The sequence below is a fragment of the Varanus komodoensis genome, unplaced genomic scaffold (assembly GCF_004798865.1).
Source record: "Varanus komodoensis strain SLA01 unplaced genomic scaffold, ASM479886v1 scaffold62, whole genome shotgun sequence".
Lineage (NCBI taxonomy): Eukaryota > Metazoa > Chordata > Lepidosauria > Squamata > Varanidae > Varanus > Varanus komodoensis.
In genome coordinates this window covers 2,191,662-2,203,744 of record NW_025336248.1, presented here as the reverse complement: position 1 = coordinate 2,203,744, position 12,083 = coordinate 2,191,662, and the positions used below count along the sequence as shown (strand labels likewise).

Below are 12,083 nucleotides of genomic sequence, written 5' to 3'. Positions count from 1 at the left end.
GGATGGACAGGGGCAAGTGGAGGCTTTATTTGTAAGAGTTGTAAAGAGAAAGACCCTTTCAATAGATGTTCTTTCACTCCTGCTTGCACACCAAGCATCACCAACCCAAATTTGCAGTTCTGTGCAACTCTTACAGGAACCTGGTGGCCTTTCACCTCTACCTTTGAACAACCTAAAGAACGCCTGAGCAGTGATGCTTCCTCTGTGTTCTCCTACCTTTTGTGCCACTTTCCTCTGATAAATTATTGGGCAGATGTGTGAAACTGCAGCACTGGCATCCTCTGCAGTGTCAAAGTCTCCTTGGATTCAGTTTGGAGCAGGGATGAAGCCACACTTGTTCTGGGCTTGCTTGAATCATCTCACCACCTTGACCAGAGATTCATTCCTGCTACCAATGATGCTTGAACAGGAGGTCCCCATTCCTCAATAACTTCTATGAATGGTGAGGAAATTGCCTTCTAGTCTTCTATAGACAATTCAGTATCAGCATGAAGCTCAAGATTATTTGAGGAATCTCTGATAGTTAAGCTGGAATAACTCATTTTTTCCATATAGCAAATTTCTATGTATGCATTTGCTTTACAAGGCTTAACTTGTTCAACACAACAACTCTGTGCTGTAGATTAGGCTGAGCTAACCGCTTGCCCAGTGAATTGTTCTCTAGCTGGTAGGGTTGGTTACAAGAATCCCAGGGTGGGCATCAGGAATCAACCAATTACATCAATCATAAAAAGCACAAAGGGCCTCAAAGCAATACTGGACTGCAGGTCTTGGCTCAGACTGCTCTGCACAGCATACTTGTCATTGGGGTTTGTCATCATATGATGGAGTATGATGCATGCCAGGTGATGTTTTGAATATGCAATCCCTGATCAGAGCAATTGTAGGGGATTGTTGTGTCATGAAGATCCAGCCACCATGGCCTATCTGAGGGTTTGTAGTAGGGTCATGCAAGGGTTCTTTAATCTGTAAATGCGGTGGTCCAGTTCACACAGGATGGCATTGCCCAAATCATGCACTCAAAATATCACATAGCACAGCTCATTATTTGTTAAATAATCCTCACTGAGCCTGCCTTGTCATGTGAACTGGGCCCAACTCTCTTAGTCCTGGTAAAACTGAAGTGTTCTTTGGCTTCAAGCTCACTTATCTTCCTACTGGTTTGGCAGATAAGAGTGGAAAACAGATGTGGAGTCACCCTTTATCTCAGTCTTTCTTCTTAAGAATCTAAGGATGGGAAACTTGGTATCAGAAGGTGGCTACTTCTAAATTATGCAGGAGAAAGGGGAAATAATTTCTTTGCATAAGGTGTCCATATATTTAAAGTCATCACTGCATCACTGTCATTTGGGGACACTTAGATCAAGGGCTCTGCAGTGGTTCCTGTGGGAAAATAGGAGGCATGCCAGATAATTAGACAATGCCCTTCTGTCCAAGAGGGTGCTCACCTTAGCTTTGGAGAGCACCTACCCTACTCCTCAAATCCACTCCCAAAGATACATCCTGATTTAACTTGAGCCCTGGCTAGATCAGCTCTGGCTCAGCCCAAGTGGCTCCCTGCCCTCATCCAGCTCACAAGGCCTGTAATTAATTAGCTGTGTCATCCCAGGCATGTGGGCAGCTGCCAGCAAGCAGGTGTTGTGTTGGCCAGGCCTTGTGCAGAGCAGCAAACTGGCCAACCTCACAGCTGTAGGGACAAGAAATAAGGAAGGCGGCAATCTTGCCTACACAAATGTTTAAGTGAATATCAGGCAGCACAACAGATACGAACTAAATCCCAAAATCAGGATCGGGACAGATCTCTTTTCTGGGAACTTGTTACCCAAGTCTTCCTTATTATTGTGGGGTAGCTTCACATTGCCCCCTGCTGGGGAGACACTGGTATACTGATAATGGAGGAATTGATAAATTTCTAAAAATGAGTAACTTGTTAAGAGTTTGAGTTGCCTCAGATACCTTCTGTCTGGGAAGTCTGTTCCTTCCATCCAGAGATGACCAGCTCCTAAGAGCTCAGATGCCAGTCACTAGGTGACCAAAACACATGTGGGCCGGAAATAACTGTTTGTTTCTACTTCCCCCAACTATACTGTAAGATGGCTGTGGGAGAAGTCAATAAATGCTCAATAAATACTAGAGCATTTATTCAATGTGTCCAACATGAAAAAAATAATTTCCAATCCAGAACCTTCTGGCAAGAATAAAGTATGCCCATGTGTAGGCAAGCAAGGGAAATGACAGGCACTTGTTCTTCTTGATCAACATGTCTGCCTCACGCAGCATCTCTGCAGGGGACACAATCCCAGCCAGTCCTGACTCTGTTTCCTGCACTGTGGATGCCCTGTAATGCCTTCCTTCAGTTGTGCTGTGCCTTTTTCAGCCTCATTTCACATGTGCAGAATGGGGAACAGTTGGTGTCCTTGCAGCTGGAATTTATGCCTTTATTTATTGAATTTGCCGATAATCTTTATGGATTTAATGTTTTGTTTTCTAGTCTTTCAATTGCTGTAAGCCATCAAAAAGTGGCTATTGTGACCATCTATGAAAGCTTGAAATGACAGAAGGAAGGAAGGAATAATAAACAAGATACAATAATCAATGAATGATAGATTACTTGGAATGGAACAAGCCCTCTATGGTAAAACCCTGAACAAACAGGCCAATATCTGTCTGCCAAGCAAACATGGCATCAGTCACTCTCCCAAAAAGGGTTGCCACCTGTATTTTACTGGCTCTGCCACTATGTCCTTAACTGTGTGAAACAGTTTATGGATAAAGCTTTTCTTACAAGAACAGAAATCAGCAGCATGAAAAACTTTACCTGTTAAATTTCCTCTGCATTAAGTTTCTGAAAAAGGCACAGGTACTTTCTCCTCCACTGACATGCTTCCTCGTTCCTTACAGGGACTCCAATGGCACTGAAGCTGATGCCTAAGGAACGAACCGGGAGGCGGGAGTTCCTGCGGGAATACTGCATCGCTCTTTGCCTCTCCTCGCACCATGCCCTGCTCCGAACCACCAGCAGTGCTTTTGAGACATCCACACATTATGGCTTTACACAGGAGCTTGCACCTGCTGGGGATCTTTGCACCATCCTGAACTCAGAGGTATGGCAGGGACACACACAGGACTGAGACTTTGTGGGGCCAATAAACAAGGGAGAGCCTTCAGGACAAATGAGATAGCACTGTGATGTATTAGGTTTGCATTTATTTGTAATATTTCTATAGTGCTAGAAATATATATTATATATATATAAAATAAAAGTTCCAAGCAGTTTACATTTAAATATTACAATCACCTTAAAACATTAATATTAAAATCACATTTAAATGAAATTTAAAAATGATTAAAATATTAACAATAATACAGAGCAACACAGGATCAATTTAATATAATCATTTATCATTTAATCATTACAATGAAAGTAATCATGTCATTCAATGAGTGTACAGTGCAAAGAAGAATAAAGAAGTGCGCAAAGAAGAATAAAGAAAGAGAACTTGTAGTTAGACTAGTCCATTAAAACCTTAGAAGTATTATGGAAAGTTTCCATAATAGATTAGATAGGGAGGGGTGGGGAAGAAAGAACACTAATCAGTGAAGTCAGAAGAAAATTCACTGCAGAAAGTACTGATGGTGACTCTCATGTTAATAGCGGTCACTTACAGTGCAGCAGTTGCTGATAACAAATGTATTGAATTATTGTGATTCAAGCCTCTGGGGATAGGATAAAACTTAATAATGGCCTGGTGAACTCAGCAAGCTCTCACTCTAATCTTGATTTGAAGAATCTCTTTTCCACAATGGTCACTTCACATTCTATCTTTCCTTGGGAGACTGAAGTGGTCTCCCACTGGGTTCTGGTTTGTGCCGTTTCTGGTGTGATGTTTGTGTGCATTTATTTTTTTCTGTACGGACTGGGCTGGTTGACATGTGTAGAATCCAGAAGGACATCGCAGACAGAAGATGGCATCTATCATACTGGAAGATGAGCAAGTGAATGAACCCCTAATATCATGGGTGATGTTATTAGGCCCTGTAATAGTCTTACCAGAGTAGATTCGGGGACAGAGCTGACATCAGGGCTTCTTGCAGGGTTTGGGCCTTAAGTGTGTGTCCTCTTTAACACCTCTTCTTCTCTTCTCTGCAGCAGGACGGCCTTCCCGAGATGCAGGTGAAAAGGTGTGCAGCCCAGCTGGCAGAGGCGCTGGACTTCATGCACAGCAAGGCCTTGGTGCACCGAGACATAAAGCTGGACAATGTGTTGCTTTTTGACAAAGAGTGTCGTCTGGTGAAGTTAGGGGACTTTGGCCTGACTCGCCTGGAAGGCACCCCAGTAGCTGCCATGTCTGGCACCCTGCCCTATTCCCCGCCTGAGCTGTGTGTGCTGGAGGGTACCGAGACGCTGGCGCTGGACTCCAGCCTGGACGTCTGGGCCTTTGGGGTGCTGCTCTTCTGCCTCTGTACCGGTTGCTTCCCTTGGGATGTGGCAATGAGTCCTGACCCTCAGTATGAGGGATTTGGCATTTGGCAGAACCGCACTGTGCCAGGGGAGGCTCCGGGCCTCTGGAAAGGCTTCAGCACTCATGCCTTGGACATGTTCCGCCGCCTAATGGCTATTGACCCAAACCGCCGCAGTCCCGCCATCGAAGTGCACAAGTACTTACCTCTGCCTTGGCGAGTAGATACCTGTGGAGAGACACAGGGCTCCCAGGGTGACTCTCTGAAGGTGGAAGAACCTGAGGCCTGCCTCGGCAGCCCTGCTGAGGCAGACACAGACACGGGCAGCAGCCCCCAGGGTAATCGCCTTGGGCAAATACAGCCAGAACTGATTGTCTCAGAGAAAACACATACCATACAAATGCAGCCCAACCCTGGAAGCAATCCCACTCCACAGAAAGACTCAAGGCAGGCAGAACCTGGGCTCCAGCCCTGAAGGAAGGCACTCCCTTCTTCAAACAGGTCAAGGGAAGATGGAAGGCCCAAGTCAAGGAGGGAGGATTTAGCAGTAGTGTGACCAGCTATGGGAGAAATTTCCGAATATTGAGTAAAGTAGTGTCACCTCCCTCTTTGCCTGTTGGTCAGGGCAGAACAGAACTAGTCACTCAGTAGAGAGAAATGCCCTCCCTGGCCAGAGGGCTGGTGCATGACCAGGTAATAGAGATACCAAATAGAACAACTTCCATTTCAGTAACCTCACAGGAATACCTCTAGCGGAGATAAAGGTTGCTTTCTCACTGGAAGTGCATCCTTTGTCCACTTCCTATTCCCACACATATGATTCTTATTTTCACCAGACCTCTGCAGTTGCATATATTAATATTTTCTTATTTTTCTGGAACATCCAGTCAATATCAGTATCAAATAATTGCAGACCAATGTTTTGCAAGACAGGATCAATGCTAGAGCTCTGTTTGTGTGTAGGCATCACCATGTTGGTGTTTCTGCAAACTAGAATTGTTGCAGCATCTTCTGTGTTTATAACATGAGCATTGCACAGAGATGCAATTGTGGGAGAGGTAGGAGGAGTTCCCATATACGAGTGCGTGTGTGTACACTCGTAGATATATATATATATATATATATATATATTCCACTGAAAGCATGTACACATAGCAATGTAGGTTTTAAAATGTGAAGGCACATAGCAATGTAGGTTTTAAAATGTGTGTTATACAGAGTTCATCTCCACCATACATGCACAAACAACGGTAGTGGCAAAATAAAAATAATCATAAAAATCATGGAGAAGAAGGGTGCGGGGTGTGCATGTGATTAGGAAGACTAACTTTGAGCTATTTCAGCCTCATTCTCTGCTGCTCATGCCTTTGGCATGCCAATTTTTGAGGGAACCCTATTCCTCCTCAATGCCCCCTTTTGTTGTTGCACACTCTTGCATGGTGGCGCCCAGCAAAATCCTCTCTCGCCACTGCACTCTTCCCCTGGTTTCCTTTTCCTTGTTACCATTTCCTACTCTTTCCTTGGTGATGGGAGCAGAGAGGGGGCTTTTTTTCCAGGCAGCCCCTGGCCAAAGCAAGTGAGAAAGAAATTGAGCATTGGGTATGGGGTTTTCCTGCACTTAAACCCCACTGAATCACTGAGAGGAAGCAGTAGGGAATGAAGGCAGAGGAGTAGAAAGACAGGGTGGTGATGAGGAGGCAGCAGGAGACTGAAAGCATTATAAATCATAATGCTGCTAGCATGGAATATATATATCCTTGAAGCATATGGAAGTTCTTTGCATCTGAAACATCTCCAAAAAGGTAGCTTAGAAAACCATGAAAAATGAGGCAGAAACCGTGCGTGGATAATTGCGAGGGGTGGTTGTCATGTGATACAGTGATGAGCCAGACATTACAATGCCAGTGAGAAACCCTCCAGTTGCTCACCTCCCTGACATTTTCTCATTCCTTTTCAGATCTAATTTATAGGATTTTTTAAGGAATTTAAAAAACATCCACAACACCAGGTTGTCCAGTGGGCACTATTAAGGGATCTGTTCCTGTTCCTTAAACAAACATTTCGGATTGTGGGGAGCTTAGTGATGGATAGCCCAATACTGGAACAGCCTTTCTCAATGACTCAGATCTTGGTTTTTGTTATTTATTAGACTCATGAAAATTAATTTACAGGGCTCTTTAAAAGTAAAATAGACTTGTTTTACCATTAAGGTAAAAGAATGAAAGGAAATCCATAATTAAAGACTCCCCTCCATTTGCAGGAATAGAGTTGATCAGTTCAGAAACAAGCTATTCAAGAAGTTATGATCAGGCTCTTTACTCTCTCACTGGTAGTCACAAAGAAGAAATAAATCAAGCTGAACCTTCAAGGCAACATTCTTTTAATTGAAATTTGCTTGAAATATTACTGAATGGGGCATTATAAGCAGACATTACAGAAGGTTCTTGGCCTTGGGGAAGGATGCTGTAGGATAATATAGCACTATATTAAAGTATTTCTAGCTTTATTAATTCTGTTTCTGGCTGAAAGCAGAAAAGCCAAATCTTGGCAGAGCCGAAGGTTTATATACTAGCTCTAATGTACAAGCAACCTAACCTCTTCTCTTGTGAATGTAGCAGGGCCAGCCCAATCACATAGGTAAAAAAGCACAAACAGATGAATGGATTTGAAAATGCAGTGGCCGATGTAGATTTTTTAAAATTATAATAATGAAGCACAGTGACAATGGTGTGTGTGTTAATTTTATTGTCTTGTTGATGGAATTTCTATAATAAATTGTTAGCAATGAAGAAGCTTGTGTCCAATGGCTGTATTCCTTGGCACACAAGACTAAGATGGGGTGGCACATGCCCCCTGCCAAAACCTTGCTGTGATACAGTGTAAAGCAGAGGTGGACAACATGTGCCCCTCCCAAATGTTGTTGGAGTGTAGTTCCCATCAGCATGGCCAATGGTGTGGATGATAGGAGCAGTTGGGTAGTGCAGCTTGGTGGATTCTTGCCCCTCCGGCTCTCTTGCATGAGGGACTTCCCTCAGGTGTGCCAGAGGGGTTGTAGTTCTTTTCTGCAGCATAGCTCAGCTTGCTCCACTTTGCCTGAGCATGGATTGCACCCCCCCATCTTGCTTCTGGAGCAGGAGGGGAGGGTGCCCCATCAGCTTCTTCATACGCTGCTACACTTCAGAGTCTGAGCCCAATTTGCACAACAGAGAATGCTTAAAAGTAGAAGTCAGCTTACCTTCATAGCTGCCAAGATGAGGAGCCTGATTCCTCCCCACTCTGCCTCCTCGGATGCCTCCTGGAAGACTGAGAGGGAAGGGTATATTGGGAAGGTAAAGAGTTCCCATGATGAGTCTGATTGTCAGGAACTCCACACTAAAAACCATGAAGTGTGGAAACCATGCAGTGTGGACCGAGTCTGGTGAATGACTATGACATCATCTTTCCCATCTAGAAGTATTCCAAAATCCCCTTGCATGGGTCCCATTTTTTTCATGGACCATGCCCCAGAGTAGGGCAGCAGAATTCCAATCTCTAAGTATCAAAGGAGTGGCTCTCATGCCTCTAATTTCCAACTGAAACAGGACCTTAGGGTCAGGAGTTCACAAGCTGTTCTTTCCAAGGCCTGAGGATTTGCTTCCTGATTGGCTTTTGAGAATGCCCATTTCAGACTTTTCTCCGGCATGCTATGAATAATGGGGCTATTATCTGCTATCATAAACTTTAAGGAAAGCATCAGAGACCTATGTAGTGATTCTATTAACATTCTTTTAAGTATTTTGTGCTTCACACAAACCTTTTGAGAATGTGGCCTTTTGCCTCGATGTGGTCAGTTTGAGAGAACTGTAAGTGCACAGCCATGAGCTGAGGTAGTGGTGTGAAGGCTTGTGCAGTCAACTCAAAATGGACCACATTTTGCCACTTCATCACAGCTGCAGGTTTCCAGGAAGTCACATTTTGTGACTTTCAGATGATGTCTTCAGCCTAGGACTGACAGCTAAAGCTAAAAGTAACACCTAAATTCCTTTACTTTAATCCTTCATGGCAATGGTTTCATGCTGGCAGTGCAAGATGGAGACTTACCTTGTGTTATTTCCCTTGGAGTCTGTTTGGCATCTTATGTTACGAACGAAAAGGCCTACTGCCATCTTCTGGCATGAAGTAGTATAGAAATCCTGATCAGTGAAGGCAGCAAAAGGCAGTCCAGAGTCAAGTCTCACTCAGCACACACAGTTGTTTTACTCTTAAAATGTCTGCATGTACCTGTTGGGAAAATTCAGATAAATCCAGGCAGAAAAGGGTTGCTTATGTGCCTTTGTGTTATAAAACACCTTCACCACTTTCTCAGGAAGCACCCAAAAATTCCAAGCCAGATTACCATTTAGCATTTGCTGTTACTTTAAGAAGTGGGAGTTCATAGCTTGCCTAGAAGCAGCCAGGGCTATTGTTTTTGATGATCAGTAAGGGCCAATAGGAGGAGGAGTGGAGCCTGGAGGAGTGTTGTCCATGGGGTTGCGGTGGGACTGACACACCACGCAGGACTTCGGGACTAACAACAACAACAAGGGCCAATAAGACTGCCAGGTTAACAGCATTGCAATCACCCTATTTGCATGCTAAAAGACTCACAATAATCCTTGTGACTCAGTGATCGTTATGTTAATCTCCTGCAATCAAATGCCATTGTATTGAGCCCCTCGTAGACCTCTCACCTTCTTCTGACTATGTTCCCCTTATTTCCTCATCAACTACCCAGTTGCTGGGCCCATGTGACTCAGAATCTATAAAACACTCTTTGTTCTAAAAGACTGTAGTTGGTGGTGGAGACCACTACCTGGTAGCATGTTGTTGTAAGTAACTGCAGGAGGCTTGAGTGATCTCACCAATAAAAATGTTGGGGATCAATTCAATTCAAATTCAACACCACATAGTTAATTCTCCTTTAGTGTTTGTCTTAAAAACAAAAGGAATTTATGCTCTGAACTTGTATATTTAGCATATAAGCCAACTTCACTGATTTTTAAACCAGTCAGTGACTGGGTTCAGACAACACAACAAGCCATGGTGGTAGGGAGAAACCATAGAACAAACCATCATTTCTTACTGTGGTTTCTAAAGTCCAGATGTAACATGGTGAGATATCACAATAGGTTTGGATAACACAACAGACCAACAATGGTTAAAAAACCCACCATGACTTGTTGTATTGCCTGAACCCAGCCAATGCATAGTGAGTTTTTCATTTTCTTGACAAAAATACAGGTGTTCCTGAGGAAAAAGCACATGGGATCTGAAGTAGAGTGCTATTGGCCTGCTAGCCTTTCCCTATGTCACTGCTATTTGTTAGTCATACACCACTTCCACATGTGTTGCTCCCTGCTGAGCCTTTGTTGTCGGACCATCCTGAGACTTTATGTATAGCATGGGGTATACAAGTTTTAAATAAGTCAATCAATAAAGATCAAGGATTGTCACAGCAGAAATTGTAACTTTGTTTTTTAACAGTGAAAATGAAGGCCCTTCAGCAGAAGATCTCTCCAACTACAAGAGCTAAGAGGCATGTATCTGTGATATCAAGATCAGTTCCACAATGCTAAGCACTTTGGTCCAAGGGGTGTCCATTCCCAGTGCCAATGGTGGGTGTGGCGGAGGATACCGATAGCTTGGGAGCAAAGCCAGAAGATGCCGGAGCAATGAGCTCTAAAGAGATGACCTCAGAGCACAAAAGGTCCCGTCAGTCGGCAACCGCAGCAGCTGGCTGTACTCAAGAGCTGGCAACTGGGGGGGGGGGGACCCTCCCCAAGAGGAGTTGCTAGGCCGCCTCTGCAGTTCCTCTCATCTTTTCCACCTGCTGGGAGATGGGAGAGGGGTAGGTGGAGGAGAAAGCTTAACTGTGAGCTAGTGATTTATTGTCAGCAGGAGGTGGGATAGCACTTTGGAATGCATTAGGAGATGCTGCGCCCAACCCTCTCTGGGTAAACTTGAGAAGCAGGTCCAGTGTACATGGATGCATACTAGATCATCCTTTAGGCTTCCTACCATTAAACACTGTGAATCTTGTGTTTAAACATGGCATAAATAGCTGAATCTCCATCTCTCTCATATACTAATGATACATATTTATTTGTCTTGTCACAAAATACACTTCAAAAATCACTTATCAACTCACTTCCATCTTTATCTCACTACAATGAATTTAATAACATTTAAGATACAGTATGCAAAAACAATACCTAATCATTTCTAAAAGAACTTACCAGGTGGGAAATAGGTTAAACACGCACGCACACAAACACACACACACACCCTATACTGTACTGGTGTCATTTCCCCCCTTTTACTGCAGCTGGGATAATTTGGATGGGAAGGTCTAACACTATAATCATAGTCTGAGCCCTGCTTTCAGGTCCCTCCTCTGTGGGAGGTTGAGAGAATGGCAACACGGAATGAGGCCTTTTCCATGGTGGTCCCCTGATTGTGGAACACTCTGTGAGGGAGGTCGGCTTGGTCACCCTACATACTTAGAGTAAAATAAAAATATTAGGATCATGTAAGCGCTAGGCATTTAATGTAGCATCTAGTTTAGCCCTCACTACCCTATGAAGGCACACAAGGACACACACGCACACACCCTGTATATAAACTATGCAGCTTTGCAGAAAAAGCTGCATGAGGCTTTATCTGTCCAACATCAGGCTTTGCTCAGGGGGAGAATTTCTTTGATGAGAAACTGGGGAGAAAGGGCACTTTGCCCCCAAAGCGAGAAGGCTGCATAAGACATCCTGGGCACATAGCACCCAGGAGGAACCAAGCATACTGCTGATGCTTCTGCCTAGAAGTAGCAGTACTAAGAACTCTAGCAGTGCCTTTGCCTTGGCATTCCCAGTTTTGTTGTATTTATTGGATTTGTTGTAAGCTGTCCAGAAACGCAGAGTGATTAGACAGGTTAGAAATATCCCAAATAAATAAATAAATCAGCCTTTATACAAGTGTCTTAATTCTTGTTATTGTTTTATTGTACATTGTCACCCTTATCAAGCAGTGGGGAGCAGTATCTCCACAAAAGGAAAGTACTCTTCTCCACTTCCACATAAGCTTTCTGTTGGGTAAGATCAGGCACTATGCTCCAACCATTGCCCATGCTGGCCAAAGGCTCAGTGGCACTTTAGTCTTAAGGAGCACAACCCCAGTGTATGTACCTGTGAGGATAAATGGATGCTGGAAGGAGGGCAATTATGTATGCCACCTTGGAGAAATACCATCAGCCATCTTATACTGAATCAGCTATAAGTTTATCTAGTCCAATATCGTCTGCAGCATACAGCTTGGACATAGCTCACCAGGACTGTACACATCATTCTTTCCCAGTCCTATAGATAGAAACATAGAAACAGAAGGGGTCTCTCGGGCCATCTAGTCTGACCCCTGGCTCCACTCATGACATGCCCACCATGCGCATGTCTAGTCTATCCTTGAACACCCTCACCGATTGGGCCTCAACCACCTCCCGTGGTTAGATGCTAGGTTTGACTCCAGGCCTTCTTCTGTATTATTATTATTACTATCATTACTATTATTATTTCATTTCTATACTATCCCATAGCCGAAGCTCTCTCAGTCCTTTC

At 43.9% G+C, this 12,083-nt stretch overlaps 1 protein-coding gene across 3 annotated transcripts in view; it reads left to right on the top strand.

The window, feature by feature from the left end:
• The window catches only part of SBK3 (SH3 domain binding kinase family member 3), a 51,526-nt gene extending 41,589 nt beyond the window's left edge, over nt 1-9,937 (top strand). For 2 of the 3 annotated variants that reach the window (XM_044450096.1, XM_044450093.1), the window contains exons 3-4: nt 2,902-3,104; nt 4,151-9,937. In XM_044450096.1, the coding sequence (XP_044306031.1) occupies nt 2,902-3,104; nt 4,151-4,936 (989 nt within the window). In that variant the 3' untranslated portion in view covers nt 4,937-9,937. The remainder of the gene's footprint in view (nt 1-2,901; nt 3,105-4,150) is intronic. The other variant, XM_044450095.1, reaches the window with a different exon arrangement.
• The last annotated feature ends 2,146 nt before the right edge of the window (nt 9,938-12,083 follow it).